This window comes from Muscardinus avellanarius (genome assembly GCF_963383645.1).
Source record: "Muscardinus avellanarius genome assembly, chromosome: 5".
Classification (NCBI taxonomy): Eukaryota; Metazoa; Chordata; class Mammalia; order Rodentia; family Gliridae; genus Muscardinus; species Muscardinus avellanarius.
This window is the reverse complement of record NC_137790.1, coordinates 86,543,626-86,559,027: the sequence shown is the minus strand read 5'-3', so window position 1 is coordinate 86,559,027 and position 15,402 is coordinate 86,543,626. Positions and strand designations below refer to the sequence as shown.

Sequence of the window (15,402 nt, the reverse complement as noted above, 5' to 3'; positions counted from 1 at the left end):
AGGGCTTGAATAGCCGGGGGTGGTGGCGCATGCTTGTAATCCCTGTGCTTGGGAGGCAGAGGCAGGAGGATCGAGGCCAGCCGCGCTGGCTTAAGAGACCCTGTTTCAAAAATACAGAAAATAGGTCTGGGAGTGTACCCAGAGGTAGAAGGGCTTCCAGGAACCCCAGTACCGCCAAAATAAATAAATAAATAAATAAAAAATAAAATAAAATAAAAGTAAAAAATAGGACTTGAGGTATGTATCAGAGGTAAAATGCCCCTGGGTTCAATCCCTAGTTCGGCAAAAATAATAAAAAATAAAAGAATAAAATAGAGCTCGAGATGTAGCTTGGAGGTAGAATCCCCCTGGTTCCATCCCCAGAAAAGAGAAAGAAAATAGAAAAGAAAGAAAAGTAGGTAGATAGCTGGTACTCAGGTATAGAAAGTCATGAAGCCTGAATTAGTAGAGAATGAATGGGTTTGTACCAAGGAAATAAGGTCTACAGGTGCTGCATCACCTCTGTGTCTATTGCGCTCCAGCCCTGGATGAAGGCCTGGATCTAAGGAGCAGCATCACCCAGCCCATGATCCAGGCTTAGCTTCAAATTTGGTAAACTCACCGGGCGTGGTGGCGCATACTTGTAATCCCAGCATTCAGGAGGTTGAGACCAGAGGATCATGGTTTCCAGAAGCCCCAGCTACTTAGGCCCTCTGCAACTTAGTGAGACCCTGTTTCAAAATCAAGAATAAAAAATAGGGCTGAGGGTGTAGCTCGAATGCCCCTGGGTTCCATCCCCAGACCTCGAAAAAAAAAAAATTTGGTGTAAGTTCACCATAAAAATTCACCACATCTACAGAAGTAACGATAACAAAGCAACAGAAGAAGGAGTAAGAAGGAGCTGTTCTGCAACACTGTGCTTCACTCCCTAATGTACTAGGATTACAAGAAATGTTATCTTATTTTATTTTATTGATCCTGGGTATTGAACTCAGGGGTATTCTATCTCTGAGCTATGCCCCCAGCCCTTTTTATTTTGAAATAGGGTCTCAAAGAAGTTGTTGAGTGTCTCACTAAGTTGCCAAAGTTGGCCTAGAACCTGCAATCCTGCTTTCTCAGCCTTCCAAGTACTGGGATTACAGACCTGCGCTCTGTCATTGAAAAATATATGGAATGTGCTAACCAGAAAAGGAACTTCTCTTGTTCTTCCTCCCTGTACTCAGGTATGCCCAAGCTCTGCACCCAGCCCTGGACTCCTTGCCTACTTCCAGCTCTCTGTGCAGGTGCAATCAGCAGGAAAAGTTGGACGTTACGGCTTCCAGGGAGCCAGGCCCTGGGCTGCCCTTCATCTAGCACAGCCAGACCTCAGTGACTGTCAGCTGGCCTTTATTTAAACACCACACATGCTATGGTTGTGAGACCCCCCCTCTGCATACCCAGTCCCAGGCCAATAAGACCTACCAGACATCGAGAAAAAGAAAGGGGAGTATAACAGAGAGAGAGAGAGAGAGAGAGAGAGAGAGAGAGAGAGAGGAAGGAGAGATGGAGAGAGGAAGAGGAGTGCACAAGCAATAGTTTTTAATTTTGAAGATAAGTATAATTTATCATTTTTCTTATTTTTTATTTGTTTCAAGTGTGTTCATAATTGCTCATAAAAGTGTGTGTGTGTGTGTGTGTGTGTGTGTGTGTGTGTGTGTGTGTGGTCATGGCTGCTTTACAATTTGATCAGATAATTCTAATGTTCCTGTCATCTCTGTACTGGCCTATATTGTATATTGTCTTTTTCATCCAGGTTGAGATCTTCATGATTATTAGTATAAGCGATTTGCTATTAAATCCTGGATACTCTTATACTGTTATGTGACTCTAATCTTTTTAATTTTAGTATATTGCATTTTTTAAACAGTAAACTAAGAATCACATGTTAGGGCAGGTCTTCTTTATTTTTTTCTCACTGGGGATGGAACCCAGGGGCATTCTACCTCTGAGCTACCCTCCCAACCCTATTTTTATTCTTTTTTTATTTTATTTTTGTAGTACCAGGTACTGAACCCAGAGACATTATACCTACTAACCACACCCCCAGCCCATTTTTTTTATTCTTTATTTTAAAACAGGGTCTTGCTAAGTTTCAGAGAGCCTCACTAAGTAGCTAAGGTTAGAGCAAACCTGCGACCTTTGGTCTCAGCCTCCCAAGTACTGGGATTACAAGGGTGTGCCACCACGCTCAGCTACAAATCTTCATTCTAATAGATTATTTGTGGGGTTATTGGGGGAGGTACTGGGGATTGAACCCATAGGCATTCTATCACCAGACTACACCTACAGCCCAATTTTATATCGTATTTGAAAAAAGAGTCTCACTAGGTTGCTGAGAACCTTGCTAAACTGCTGAGGCTGGTGGTGAAACTGTGATCCTCCTGTCTCAATCTCCAAAGTACTGGAATTACAAGCAGGAGCCACCACACCTGGCTACTAATAGATTATTTGACTAGGACATTTAAAAATACTTTTTAGCAGGCCGTGGTGGCGCACGCTTGTAATCCTAGCATTTGGGAGGCTGAGACTGTAGGATAGAGGTTTGCAGACAGCCCCAGCTACTTAGTGAGGCCCTTTGCAACCTAGTGAGACCTGGTTTCAAAATAAAGAAGAAAAAAATAGGGTTGGGGATGTAGCTCAGAGGAAGACCCCTGGGTTCCATCCCCAGTAACACACACACACACACACACACACACACACACACACACACACACACACACACCTTTTATAAATCAGAGGTGGTGGCATAAGGTTGAAATCTCAGTACTTGAGAGATTGAGACAGGATAACAGGTTCCCCGCCAGCCTCAGCAACTGAGGTCCTCTGCAACTTAGTGAGACTATATATATATCTGAGGGTGTAGCTCAGAGGTAGATATCCCTGGGTTCAATCCCCAGTAAAACACACACACACACACACACACACACACACGCCAAGTACTGAGATTACAGGCTTTTTTTCTTTAAAATTTTCCCAGCATTTAATTCTTTTGAACATCTGTTCAAAAGTGGAATTAGTGTTTCATATGGTAGTTTTCTGTATAATATTTTGAGGAACTGCTATACCGTTTTCTACAGTGGCTATACCATTTTACACTCCCACCAACAATTGTTATTTTTTGTGTCCCCCCCCCCCCCGCCGTGCTGGGCAATGAACAAATGCTTCACAAGTGTTAGGTAAGTGCTTTACTACTGAGCTACATGCCCAGGTCCTTAAGATTTTTTTTCTAATAGCCTTCCTAAAGGGTGTGAAGTGGTACCTGATAATGCTTTTGATTTGCATTTCTCTAGTGATTAGCGATGCTGAGTATCTTTTCAAGCACTTACTAGGTCTTAAATCTGTTTCAGCTGGCCCTCTAACAAGGCTCTGACTTGCCCTTCACTTTGGGGGAGTTGCTCCTTGTTACTGCAGCTGGGGCTGTGGCCACATTGCCACTGAACGATGGCTCAAGTGCAGATTTCCCACCAGGCCTCCTCTGACCCCACCTCAGAGACATGGGAGGGAGCACCTTTTTTTTTTTTACTGCCAGCTGGCTTGTAATTATAGTCAGGCTTGCCTGCGGTCTCCTGCGACGATGTGGAGGTTGGTAGTTACAGTGGGGATGACAGGACACTTCATTACATCTTCCCAAAGGTGGAATCTGGGCCCCTGTTGGCCTTGGTGCTGTGGCTGTGGGCAGGAGGACCCACAGTGACTCTTTCCTAGCTGTTCAGATACAGACAGTGGACTTTTGACTTTTTTTGGATTTTTTCTTATCTGACCCTGTTAGCTTTTCTGGTTGCTAGCTTCTCCAGTTTCCATTCGGGATACGTAAAACAAGAAAAATCTCAAGGAGCTCTGCACCATTTCAGTCTCAAAAGTTCCTAGCCAGTCTGTCTTCTTTTTTCCACCTCTCAATACCTTTTTGTGTTTTCTTCATATATAGCATCCGATATCTTCAGGGATACTTAAGAGGGGTACTAGGAAAAAAATACGTCTGCTCTATTTCCTGGAAGCAGAAATGGGTGGCATTATTTTTAATGGCTAAGTAATATGCATGCTTACAAGTTGTTAATAAATGTCCTTTTGATATTTAGGTTGTTTCTTTGCTATTAAAATAATGAGGACCCGGGTATAGTTGTACATGCCCAGGACTCAGGAGGCTAAGGCAAGAGGATCAACTGAGTGTAGTTCAAGACTAGCCTAGGAAACATAGCAAGACCTGTCTCAAAACAACTAAATAAATAAATAAAATAAGTAAAATAAAATAAAAGAATGAGGAAAGGAATGGCCTTGTTAATTGTGGGGATGTTGGGGTACAGGGGCTGGATTCTCAAGTTAGAATATGCATAGTTTAAGATTCCTAACAGCATGGTGGCGTATGCCTACAGGCGTATCCCAGTACATGGAAGGCTGAGACAGAAGGATTCCTGGTCATAGGCCAGTCTCAGCAACTTAGTGAGATTCACAGCAACCTAGTGAGACTCGTTTCAAAACAAAAATTACAAAAATGGGGCTGGGGGTGTAGCTTGGAGATAGAATGCCTCTGGGTTTAATCCCAGTACTAAAAAGAAAGATTCCTAACTGGAATTGTTGGGTCAAGTGTTATTTGCAGAAACTGGGCTTGGTGGCACATGCTTGTAATCCCAGCACTGGGGAGGCTGAGACAGGAGGAATGTGGTTCGCGGACAGCCTCATCTACTTAGTGAGGCCCTTTGCAACTCCGTGAGACCCTGTTTCAAAATCAAGAATAAAAATAGGGCTGAGGGTGTAGCTCAGAGGCAGTTACATCCCCGGTACTTAAAAAAAAATGTGCATTTTAATTCTTCATATTGTCAAAATATCCTCTAAAATATTACATTAATTAAAACTCCCACCATAGATGAGAAGCATATCTGTTTTCCCACTGAGTCTTGACAAATTTTCTACTCTTTGACCATCTGTTTGACAAGTGTTCTCTTAAGTTGTTTGGATGTGTTTATTTTGCTTTCTCAGTTTGATTCCAGCTGAGAATTCTTTTATCTTGATGCCTGCAAGGACCCAGCACTATGCTATACACCTTAATGGTTGCTTGTTGATAGTCCTAGCAGTTCAAATAAAAGATTAGAAGTGACAATACAGATCTCTAACAAAGTTTCATGACTACAAATAAAACACAAAATTCTAAAAGGCTTACAGAAAGTCTTCTTTTTTTTTTTTTAAATGTCTATAGATTAACCAAATCACAGGAAATGGAAAATCTAAAATGTGCCTCTCCGTGAGATGGATTTAGGAACACCTTACGACCTATTTGTAGTATACTTGCCAAAAAACAGACATGGGATTTAATAATGAGGGAGCCATCAGAAAAATTCAAAGTGTGGGACATTCTTTTTTTTTTGGGGGGGGGGGTCTGGGAATGGAACCCAGGAGCATTCAACCTCCGAGCTATATCCCCTGCCCTATTTTTTATTCTTTAATTTGAAACAGGGCCTCACTAAGTTGCAGAGGGCCTCACTCAGTAGCTGAGGCTGTCCGCGAACCGTCAGTCTCAGCCTTCCAAATGCTGGCATTACAAGCGTGTGCCACCACGCCCGGATTGTATAATATTTATTAATTAACTAATTTATTTATTGTGGTACTGAGAATTGAATCCAGGGGCAATATGCCATTGAGCTACAACCCTAGACCTTATTATTTTGTATTTTGAGACGGTCTTATTAAGTTAACCAGCCTGCCCTTGAACTTGTGATTCTCCTGTCTCAGCCTCCCTAGTACTTAGGCTACAGGTGTGAACCACCATGCCCAGGAGCAGTGTACTTTTACTTCGGTCATTCTCTATAATGGTAGAAAAACATATGTATCTTGGTCACAATAGAGTTTAATAAATCTTGGAAATATGGTTCCAAGTCAGTTTATAAGGAGTTCAGTAGTCCCTTCCAAGGTTCTTTTCAGTTTTTATCTTTTTTCAACTCTATTATCTTTACTTATTTTCATGCAAATGATTTTTGAAAGTTATTGTGAAGAATGTGGCAAGGAGTGCTTTCTTACAAATTGCTTAAAGGGACACTGCCCATAGGTAAGCAGAATCTATCCTCTAATTTCCTCCAGCAACTGAAGAGTAAAATATAGGTGAGTGGCAGCACTAATCACCATTCCAGCTTCAGGTCATTCTTCTAAAACTCTTAAATTACAGATATAGGGACAGGAGGCATTATACAGTGTGCTTACTCAATAATAAAGAACACTAAAAAGTAATAATTAGATGCTGGCCACCAACCCAGCTCCTCCTGTCTCAGCCTCCCAAGTACGGAGATTACAAGTGTGCGCCACCATGTTCAGCTCAAAACACGTATCTTAATAAAATTTTATGTATCAATAAATTATCAAAGCTGGATGTGGTGGCACAGGTTTGTAATGCCTGTACCTGGGAGGCTGAGACAGGAGGATGACAGTTTGAAGGCCAGCCTCAGCAACTTATTGAGGCCCTCTGCAACTTAGTGAGTCTGTTTCAAAAAAATTAAAAAGAAAATAGGGCTGGAGGGGTAGCTCAGAGGTAGACTCTTCAGTACCATATAAATAATAAATAATATCAAGATGCTGTTTATTTATTTATTTATTTATTTATTTATTTTTTGCGGGTCTGGGGATGGAACCCAAGGGCATTCGACCTCCGAGCTACACCCCCTGTCCTATTTTTTATTCTTTACTTTGAAACTGGGTCACACCGAGTTGCAGAGGGCCTCACTAAGTAGCTGAGGCTGTCTGCGAACCACGATCCTCAGGTCTCAGCCTCCGGAATGCTGGGATTACAAGTGTGCGCCATCAATTCCGACTCAAGATGCTGTTTTAAATGTGCAGCTATTACTTAAAATCAACTGATGAACTTAACATAATGAAAGATGCACACAAATGCCTCCTGATTTATTTGGAAACAGGGTCTCACTAAGTTGCTGAGAGCCTCACTAAGTAGCTGAGGCTGGCTTCGAACCTGTGCGATCCTCCTGTCTCAGCCTCCCAAGTGCGGGGATTACAAGCGTGAGACACCACACCTGGCATTATTTATCTTAAATTCATTTATTTATTTATTTATTTATTTATTTATTTATTTTTTATGGTACTAGTGATGGAACCCAGGGGCTTTCTACCTCTGGGCTACACTCCTAGACCTATTTTATATTTTATTTGGAAACAGGGTCTCACTAAGTTGCCGAGAGCCTCACTAAGTAGCTGAGGCTGGCTTCGAACCTGTGCGATCCTCCTGTTACCGCCTCCCAAGCGCGGGGATTACAAGCGTGCGCCTCCACACCCGGCTTTCAGGTTTATATTTTATTTTAAAACAGGATCTCACTACATTGCTGAGGGTCTAAGTTGCTGAGGCTGGCTTCAAACTTGGTATCTTCCTGTCTCAGCGTTCCAAGTTCTGAGACTACAGGTGTGGCCCCATATCCAGCCATAATAGGGTTTTCTGACCACTGTCATTCTCCAGAAATGTCTGGCATCACCTCAAATGTGATGGGATGGATGAGGGGCAATATCACTAACCTAAGGACTAGGTCCATTTTGCCATCTTGGTATTAATTTTTGTCACAATTCCTGGCACAATAACAATTTTCAAGTAAATGATTTTTGCATAAAAGTGATATTTAGAGCCAACTATATCCATAATATTAAAAATTAAGAGTCAATTTGTCTGGTAGGCAGACTAACTTAGTCTTCTGAATTGATAAGAAAAGATTTTTTTTTGAATAGTCATAGTGATATATATATATATATATATATATATATTTTTTTTTTTTTTTTGCGGTACCAGGGAATGGAATCCAGGGGCATTGTACCTCTGCTCTACACCCTCAGCCCTATATTTTAGTCTTTTCATTTCTGAAACAGGGTCTCACTGAGTTGCAAAGGGCCTTGCTAAAGTAGCTGAGGCTGTCTGTGAACTACAGATCCTCTAATCTCTACCTCCCCCAATGCTGGGATACAAGAGTGTGCCACCATGCCCGGCCCATATCTTAGAGTAGGACTGTGTTTTAAAATTCAACGATTGAATTTATTTTTGTTTTTAGGAAAAGGTCTGTGTGTGGCTAACTGAAAAGCTTTGAGATTTAGGAATCCATGAAGTTTAAGAAGCAAATGTGGTATTGCTTTGAATTGCAACAAATCAACATTTCATTCCAATACACAGTTAAAACTCAAAAAAAAGGCCAAAACAAAATCTAGCTCCTTCCAAAGTGGCATAAAGCTGTATCTGGAGCCAGACATGGTGGGTGGTACACATCTGTAATACCAGTATTTAGGAGGCTGAGACCCTAGGAGAACATGTTCACCGCCAGCCTCAGCAATTTAGGGAATCCCTTTGCAACTTAATGAGACCTGAGACCGTTTCAAAATTTAAAAAATAGGTATAGGAGTGGTGGCACATGCCTGTAATCCCAGTACTTGGGAGGCTGAGGCAGAATGGTAGGTTCAAACCAGCCTCGGTGAGTTAGTGAGAGTGTCAGCAATTGAGACCCTGTTTCAAAATAAAAAATATAATAATAGGGCTGTGGGTGTAACTAGGAGGCAGCATGCCCTTGGGTTCAATATGTCATGGGCACTCATTTAACTTTTTAAAAATTTCTTTCTTTTTTGTGGTTCTGGGGATGAACCCAGGGGCCTTCTACCTCCATGCTACACCCTCAGACTTTTTTTTTTTTTTTTTTAATTTGGAACCAGGTTCTAGCTAGGTTACTGAGAGCCTCCCTAAAATTGCTGAGGCTAGCTTCAAATCTGCGATCTTTCTGATCCAGCCTTCCAAGTACAGGGATTACAAGAGCGCACCACCACGCCCAGCGTTATTTAACATTTAAATCCCTGCGTTAAAAGGAAAGCTATTTGGTCCTTAGTATCTATTCATTTGCAAAAGTTGACAAGGATTTTATCGCACCTATTAAGTTAAAATCATTAGCATTATTTTGAAGAGAGCGAGGGAAGACCAAAGGCAACAAGAGGGTAATAAACAGAGACATCCGTAAATGACACTCCAACATTTTCTCTCGCTCCGCAAAATGTACCCGCAAGCCATATTTTCTGGGACCCGCTGGGTGGCCGACATCTTCCCCAGCAGGGGTTTCACACTTTCAAGACGTGAATGGATGTGAACGGTGGGGCTAAAAGCCAGGCGGCTCCTTACTACCCTGAAATACAATCGCGGCGGGCGGAGGCGGAGGCGGAGGCGGAGGCGGAGTCAGGCGGCCCCTCCGCGGCCCGCGCCGCGCCCCGCGCCTCCTCCCGGCGCCGAGCCGCTCCCGGGCGCCTCTGCGCCGGGGACGGGAAACCCCGTAGGACAGGGCGGGCGTGACGCGAGCACCGCTGCCGCTGCAATATTCTTCCGCCCCAGAGAAAAGAGTCCCGGCCACGCTCGGGTTCCTGGGATTTTCTGCGACCCAGTAATTTCGGAAAATTGCGGAAAGGGTTTTTTCCTTATCCACTTGCTTAGGGTATTACCTGAGGTAAGGACCCTGGGATTACTATTTTGTGGCTGAACGGAGGGCGACCAGAAAATCCCTCCGCGAGAAACGGGTTCCGGCCACGAGCCTATAAAAAACGGGTGGCGCGGTGCGGCTGTCTTTTCAGTCGGGCGCTGAGCGGTTCTGCGGATCATGTCTGGTGGCTCTGCGGATTATAACAGGTATGGCGCCCTTTTGGGTAAGGTTCAGTAGTGAAGGTCACGCGGCGCCGGGGGCGGGCGTGGGTGGCTTGGGGCGTAGGCACCCCAGGCACAACTGCATTTATTTGGGATATTCTGCCGTTTGTCCTTCGAGAAGCTTCCATGATGGGTAGGGCCCGGGGCTGCGGGGAGACAGGGCGATGGCCCCGAAAGGGAGTGATTAAAGGGTCTTTACTCCCATAGACATTTTCAAGGCCTGGCCGCCTCTCTTTGTGCCGCACAAGGGAAACATTTAAAGCCTTGGCGCAGCCCGCACTAGGGACAGTAACCGCGTCCGAAGCCTTATTTGCGGCCAACGGACCGAGTCGGGGTCGCAGGCCTCGGCGGGCGGGGAGCGTGGCCGCTGCCCTCGCCGCGGACACCAGGGCCGGCGGCCGGCACCGCGAGCCAACGGCTCGGTCCTCGCCAGGCCCTTTCGCCCGCGTCAATCACCTCGGCTTGCGCAGAGTTAGGGGCGGAGCTCGGCGCGTGGAGCTCTCGCGAGACGCTCCGCTGCAGAAACGCGAGCTCTAGGCGCTCGGGCATGCGAGGAAGGGGCTGCGTGATCATGGGGCGTCCACAACTTCGTCTGGGGAAGGCGTCCGTAGGTACTTATTGTACCCAGCGGAACCCGCCTCTGTTCTTACGGGGAGTACACGTGTGGGCTTGGTAATGTTATGAAGAGGGCTGTAAAAGCCACCTCACTTTGAGGTGGCGTGGGAGAGGGATATCTCCTAACTTCGTTGTTCTTGTTGGCAGAGAACATGGCGGCCCAGAGGGAATGGACCCCGATGGTGTCATCGAGGTAAGAAACGGGTGTGGGTTTTGAAGGCTTGGAGAGAGAGAAGTGTTTGCATCTTCCTTAACTGTTACTTTTAATTTACAGAGCAACTGGAATGAGATTGTTGATAACTTTGATGATATGAATTTAAAGGAATCTCTTCTTCGGGGCATCTATGCTTATGGTTTTGAGAAGCCTTCAGCTATTCAGCAGAGAGCTATTATCCCTTGTATTAAAGGTAAAAGAAAGCATTGACACTTAAAATGAAATCATTGTTCTAGGTAAAAAACGGTAAAAGGGAAAGTGACCTGGGGGACTACTAGCACCTACTTGTATTCCTTAAAGTGAAATGATGGCAATCATCTTTCGGGACTGACCTGAAATGAAGAGAATACTCATGCTGATCACTTGAATATATGTCATAAATATGTTCCAACTGGGATACATGGTGTGAAGTAGAGGTTGACAATTTGATGTGGGATCGGTAAATATGTATCCTACTTTTTTTAGGGTATGATGTGATTGCTCAAGCTCAGTCAGGTACTGGCAAGACAGCCACATTTGCTATTTCCATCCTGCAACAGTTGGAGATTGAGTTCAAGGAGACCCAAGCACTAGTATTGGCCCCCACCAGAGAACTGGCTCAACAGGTATTGATAGTGTAGTTCAAAAAAACTGCTTGCGTGTTGCATAGGTTTCAGGTTTCACAACTGTGGAGAATTTAAAACTTAGTGTAAATTGGTCCCATCAGAGCCCTCTGTCCATGCATGCAGGGAGTTCTTAGTTAAGCAGGATCTGGGTGTATAGGTATGGTTTGTAGGGCATTATACCAACAGATTGAGAGTACAAGTTTCTCTTCAGGGTGGACTAGATCTGCACCCATTTTTAAAGTGAATGCAGTTGTGCAACATGAAAACTGCAGTGACATGTTATTTAACTGTCTCAGTAGTTTGTGATGCATCTGTTGCATGCTATGTTTTCAAAGCTCACTGCTATATTGGCTTTGAAGTAATCCTTTATAATAAAGCTGTAGGCTTTATTAATGTCAAGATTATAAGGCACAGTGCCCTATGGGAAAAACTATCAATATTTGCCTTAGAATTCCAAAACTTGCTTCTTCACTCTATACCTTTCTACACAGTGAAGAATAACCTAGGGAATGTAATTTAATTGCCTAGCTAAAAAGTAAAAGTGGGGCAACAGGGATCCCGAGTATAACAAGGCAGAAGACACTAAGAGAGTTTTGTATTGAAGCAGTTAGGCCAGTATGCATTTTAAGCTGGGAAATAGTTTTGTGCTATGCATGCATACAAGCTTTTGGCAGACCAGATTTTTGCCATTATGCTTTGGAAGTTAGACATAGAACTCATTCTATAGGACAATAACCAGATTTTGACTTTTTAGATCCAAAAGGTGATTCTGGCACTTGGAGACTATATGGGAGCAACTTGTCATGCCTGCATTGGTGGAACAAATGTTCGGAATGAAATGCAAAAACTGCAGGCTGAAGCACCACATATTGTTGTTGGTACACCAGGGAGAGTGTTTGATATGTTAAACAGAAGATATCTCTGTAAGTATTGTCCCTTGAGTACGAATTCTTAACTATCAGAATAAAAACCTCGCATAACTTAAAGATGATACAATATGGCCTCTTATTAACAGCTCCAAAATGGATCAAAATGTTTGTTTTGGATGAAGCAGATGAAATGTTGAGCCGAGGATTTAAGGATCAAATCTATGAGATTTTCCAAAAATTAAATACAAGTATTCAGGTAAGCTTTAACTGATTTAATTAAGCAGGCATAGTTACAATAGAACTGAAGTGTTTTATTGTCGTTCCCCCTGCTTAAAGTATTTGATACATTACTATCTCTGTCTAGTTCATACCATAATGAGACAGAGACGCTTGGTCTCAAACATTTTCCCTTGAGCATTAAAAGTTGTGCTTCCTACTGAGTGACACCATATTTTTGTTTTAGGTTGTGTTGCTTTCTGCCACAATGCCAACTGATGTGTTGGAGGTGACCAAAAAATTCATGAGAGATCCAATTCGAATTCTGGTGAAAAAGGAAGAATTGACCCTTGAAGGAATCAAGCAGTTCTACATTAATGTTGAAAGAGAGGTAATTAGTCTTAATTGCTAAAACATGAAAAAATGGCAGCCAGCTTTTTTAACCTTCTTGTATAAGCACTGTGCTAAAATTGCAGAAACTTGGATTCTATTCTGGTTTTTGTAATAATGATAGCAGAGTACACACAAGAAGAAAAGTAACTGCACTAGATCTTAAGGACTGGGGTGGACCTCTTTCTTAATGTCCAGTGTCCTGTGTCATCAGATTTGGTGCAATATGTCTTTAGAAAAGTTTCATGAGATTACTAATGAAAAGTTGAGAACCAGATTTGACTATTAATTCTGGATTGCTCTCTGAATTGTTCTAGGAATGGAAGTTGGACACACTTTGTGACTTGTATGAGACACTGACCATTACACAGGCTGTTATCTTTCTCAATACAAGGCGCAAGGTGGACTGGCTTACTGAGAAAATGCATGCCAGGGACTTTACAGTTTCTGCTCTGGTAAGAGTTTGTAATTAAGATGGGTAATAATTAAGATGGGTATCAATTCAAGCAGGATTCAGACTACAATATAGCTGTTAAGTGCTGTGTTGTCGTTCCCCCTGCACAAAATAAGGATGTTTCTTCACTATCTCTGTCTGCTATATTCCTGTGGCAGCCAGGGACGCTTGGTCTCATACATGCTGTTAAAATTAAATGTGGACCCCACCTGGTGATTCTTGAACTAAGATTTTTTTCATTTGCAGCATGGTGACATGGACCAGAAGGAGAGAGATGTTATCATGAGGGAATTCCGGTCAGGGTCAAGCCGTGTTTTGATCACTACTGACTTGTTGGTAAGACTTCACTTTTTAAATAATCTTACCAAAAGCTATTTTTTTAAGGGAAAGGTTTCTTTAATAACCTTTTACCAAACTGGACTCTTTGGGAGAGTAAAAGACCACGCTCCACAGTGGGCTATACCCCTAGTATAGTTCATTACTATTTTGTGGCCTACATTACATAGGTGTGTAGTTTGTTTTTTTAAGGTTCTGAAACATGCACCATTGTATTCTAGGCTCGTGGGATTGATGTGCAACAAGTGTCTTTGGTTATAAACTATGATCTACCTACCAATCGTGAAAATTATATTCACAGGTAAGAAAACAGTTAAACTAGTTAATTGTTGGTGAAAATCATGCATTGCTTTTACCATGATTTGTATGAAAGGTAATGTCAAATCAGGGAATAGATGATGAAGTAACAAGATGTAATTAGTAACTTAGATATATCTAAAATTACACTTTTGGGAAGACTGGTCAGGACAAAGTGGGAAAACTTGGCAAATGTTGGGCCAGCCCAGATTACACATACAGATAAGGTTGCTTTTAGATCTGTTGGTCTTAGCTTATGTTTGAGCTTTTTTAGTGATGCTCTTGTGTCTGCTTTGTCTTGGTGATTCTTCTATAGTTGGGATTTTTCTTGGTGTCGCCTGGTAGCAATTTTTTGAGTGGTCCCTGGTTTAGTTATAGTGGCTTTATCCCTAAATAAATTGAATTGTGCTTTTTTATATGATGTAAAAAAAGACTTTTTAAAAAATACAGGAGTCGATAGCAGCAGTTGATGACGAGATGGCGCTCAGAAACGGCGTTGACGTAATTTAGGACGTGGAATCATAAGCGAAACAGCACACTGTTTGAATAAAGAGCGAGTCGGTATTTATATTTGTTTTTCTTTTGTCATGATTATTTGATATTTTAAGTTGCTCCAGCCAAGGCTTTTTGTATTTTAGCATTTCTGTTAGGGAGCATTTAGGTGGTTTGTATTGTCTGGTTTCTGTAGGAAGGTAGAGCTGATTTTGGATGTAACACGTTTCTAGTAATTTTGAGTACAACGTGTGAAAATGAGCAAAAAGCAGTGATAAGTTTGGGTTACCATACCAAATTAGTTTTCCCACTGGAAAAAGTTGTTTTAGAAAATAGTTAACCTTGCAGCATTTGTATTTACAGTTTCAGTTCCAGAAGTGCGTCGAAATGGATTACATAACTGTTCTCTTTGTTTTATTCCTGGTGTTTTACATCTGTCCCAGGCTGACAACTGCTCTTGGCTGGCCCACTTTGGTATGGGCTTTAATTTCACTACCCCAAACACAGTACTGTCATCTGCTTTATAGTAATGCTCAAGATGCCTGATAAAATCTTTTTGCAGCCAGACAAGCCTTGAATCCTTTTGGCACTAACTGCAAAGGAAGATTTTCTTCTCTAGATATTGATTTAGCAGCTAGTGCTCCAATTAGAAGCGCGAACTATAACCTTGATAAGTAAACAGCAGCTGATGGTTAACAAGTGGATCCTCATGTTCAGTAGTTCATGAAAAGTATGTAGAGCAATTAACATTCTGATTGCTGGTTTCTTTTTCTTACACAGAATTGGCAGAGGGGGTCGATTTGGGAGGAAAGGTGTGGCTATAAACTTTGTTACTGAAGAAGACAAGAGGATTCTTCGTGACATTGAGACTTTCTACAATACTACAGTGGAGGAAATGCCCATGAATGTGGCTGACCTTATTTAATTCCTGGGATGCGATAGATTTGAATGCAGTGCTCGCTGTTGCTGAATAGGCGATCACAACGTGCATTGTGTGCTTCTTTGGGAGTATTTGAATCTTGTCTCAATGCTCATAACGGATCAGAAATACAGATTTTGATAGCAAAGCGACATTAGTCGTGAGCTCTTGTGAGGAAAGTCATTGGCTTTATCCTCTTTAGAGTTAGACTGTTGGGGTGGGTATAAAAGATGGGGTCTGTAAAATCTTTCTTTCTTAGAAATTTATTTCCTAGTTCTGTAGAAATGGTTGTATTAGATGTTCTCTATCATTTAATAATATACTTGTGGAC

At 42.4% G+C, this 15,402-nt stretch overlaps 1 protein-coding gene across 1 annotated transcript; it reads left to right on the top strand.

Moving 5' to 3' along the window:
• Positions 1-9,620: 9,620 nt before the first annotated feature.
• EIF4A2 (eukaryotic translation initiation factor 4A2) lies at positions 9,621-15,077 on the top strand (the record flags this gene model as incomplete). Its single annotated transcript, XM_080695532.1, has 11 exons — positions 9,621-9,649; positions 10,427-10,472; positions 10,554-10,686; positions 10,959-11,098; positions 11,853-12,021; positions 12,114-12,223; positions 12,431-12,574; positions 12,891-13,028; positions 13,274-13,363; positions 13,585-13,664; positions 14,933-15,077. The coding sequence occupies 11 exons, from the start codon at positions 9,621-9,623 to the stop codon at positions 15,075-15,077; spliced, it is 1,224 nt and encodes a 407-aa protein (XP_080551658.1).
• Between the last annotated feature and the right edge of the window lie 325 nt (positions 15,078-15,402).